The sequence below is a fragment of the Merops nubicus genome, unplaced genomic scaffold, assembly GCF_000691845.1.
Source record: "Merops nubicus isolate BGI_N331 unplaced genomic scaffold, ASM69184v1 scaffold42637, whole genome shotgun sequence".
NCBI lineage: Eukaryota > Metazoa > Chordata > Aves > Coraciiformes > Meropidae > Merops > Merops nubicus.
The window spans coordinates 233-1687 of NW_008621700.1; the positions used below are offsets into that span (position 1 = coordinate 233).

The window sequence follows — 1455 nt, forward strand, 5'->3', positions numbered from 1 at the left end:
ATCCCTGTCCCTGGGGTGGCTCTGGCCCCGCCGTTGCTGCATCTTGTGTCCCCACGTGCTTGTGTCCTGGGGTGCCTGTGGCCAACATCCACGTGGTGCCAATGGCCTGAGGTGCCCCATGTCTCCATTGTCTGGTGCCCTGTGGTGCCCTGTGTCCCTGCTGTCCCCGTGCCCATGTCTCCACTGTTCCCATGCTCGGGTCTCTGATGTCCCTGCTGCCATGATTCCCTGTGATGCCTGTGTCCCCCCTGTCCTCATGCCTATGTCCCCGCTGTCCCTGTGTCCTCACTGTCATGATGCCCTGTGGTGCCCCATGTCCCCAGCATCCGTGTGCCCACATGCCCACTCTCCCCATGCCTGTGTCCCCATTGTCTCCACTGCCTTGATGCCCTGTGACACCACGGTTCCCATGTCCACGCTGTCCCCATGCCCATGTTCCTGCTGTCCTAGTGCCCTGTGGTGCCCCATGTCCCCACTGTTCCTGTGCCCATGTCCCTGCTATCCCCACGCTCCTGTGTCCCCGTGTCCTTGCAGAATGCAGCCTCCAGGATGAGCAGTTCTCCCTGGTCTTCACCATTGGCTCTTTCATGAACAACTTCATGACCTTCCCCATGGGCTTCATCTTCGACCGCTTCGGCACCACTGCTGCCCGCCTCATCGCCATGTGAGCGGGCACGGGGCGGGCAGGGACGGGGCACCCGTGGGGGTGCCTGGGGGGAAGGGTTGGTTGTCAGGGTGCTGGTGGCTGGAGTGGTGGATGCTATCAACAGTGGCTGGTTATCAAGGCGCCCAGGCAGGGTGGGGCCTGCATGGGAGGGGGGAGTGGGCACCCGTGTTAGCTGGAGGGCACCCATGATGTCCGAGGGTCACTCGTGCCAGCTCAGGTTGCTGGCTGGCTTTGGGGCACTGGGGCAGCACAGCCCATCCTGGCACCTGTTCCCAGTGCCACTAGATGTCCCCAGCGTGTCCCATGCCCCCCTAGCCCCCTTATGCCCTCAGGTGTCCCTGCTGTCCCCATGGCACCCCTATAACCACAGGGCTCCCTGTGCTCCCCGTCCCTTGGCCCCAGGTGTGCCAGGCGGTGGGGCACCCACGGGTGCGAGTGTGTCCCCTGAGCCCTGTCCCACGTGTCACTGCTGTCCCCCCATCCCAGCTCCCTCTACACCAGTGGGACCCTGCTCGTCGCCTTCTCCACCCCAGGTGAGACCCTATGAGCACCGGCTGCCCCGGACCTGGGGGGGACCCAGCAGGGACCCCCCCCCTTGTCCCCACTGATCCCTGTGTCCCCAGAGCTGGCGGTGCTGCTCTTCCCGGCCATGTCCATGATCTCGGTGGGTGGCATCCTCCTCATCCTCACCAACATGCAGGTGAGCTTCCCCAGCATCCTGACCCCAACCCTGTGGCTGGGGCACCCTGGGGGGTCCTGACGGCGCTGGGGGGATCTCTCCGTGCCAG

The 1455-nt window shown here is 64.7% G+C and overlaps 1 protein-coding gene across 1 annotated transcript in view; it reads left to right on the forward strand.

Moving 5' to 3' along the window:
- SLC43A3 (solute carrier family 43, member 3) overlaps nt 1–1367 on the forward strand; it is a gene marked incomplete at both ends in the record, with an annotated part of 1593 nt that extends 226 nt beyond the window's left edge. Inside the window, 3 exons of the mRNA XM_008944565.1 lie at nt 535–664; nt 1154–1200; nt 1291–1367. Of these exons, the coding sequence (XP_008942813.1) occupies nt 535–664; nt 1154–1200; nt 1291–1367 (254 nt within the window). The remainder of the gene's footprint in view (nt 1–534; nt 665–1153; nt 1201–1290) is intronic.
- Between the last annotated feature and the right edge of the window lie 88 nt (nt 1368–1455).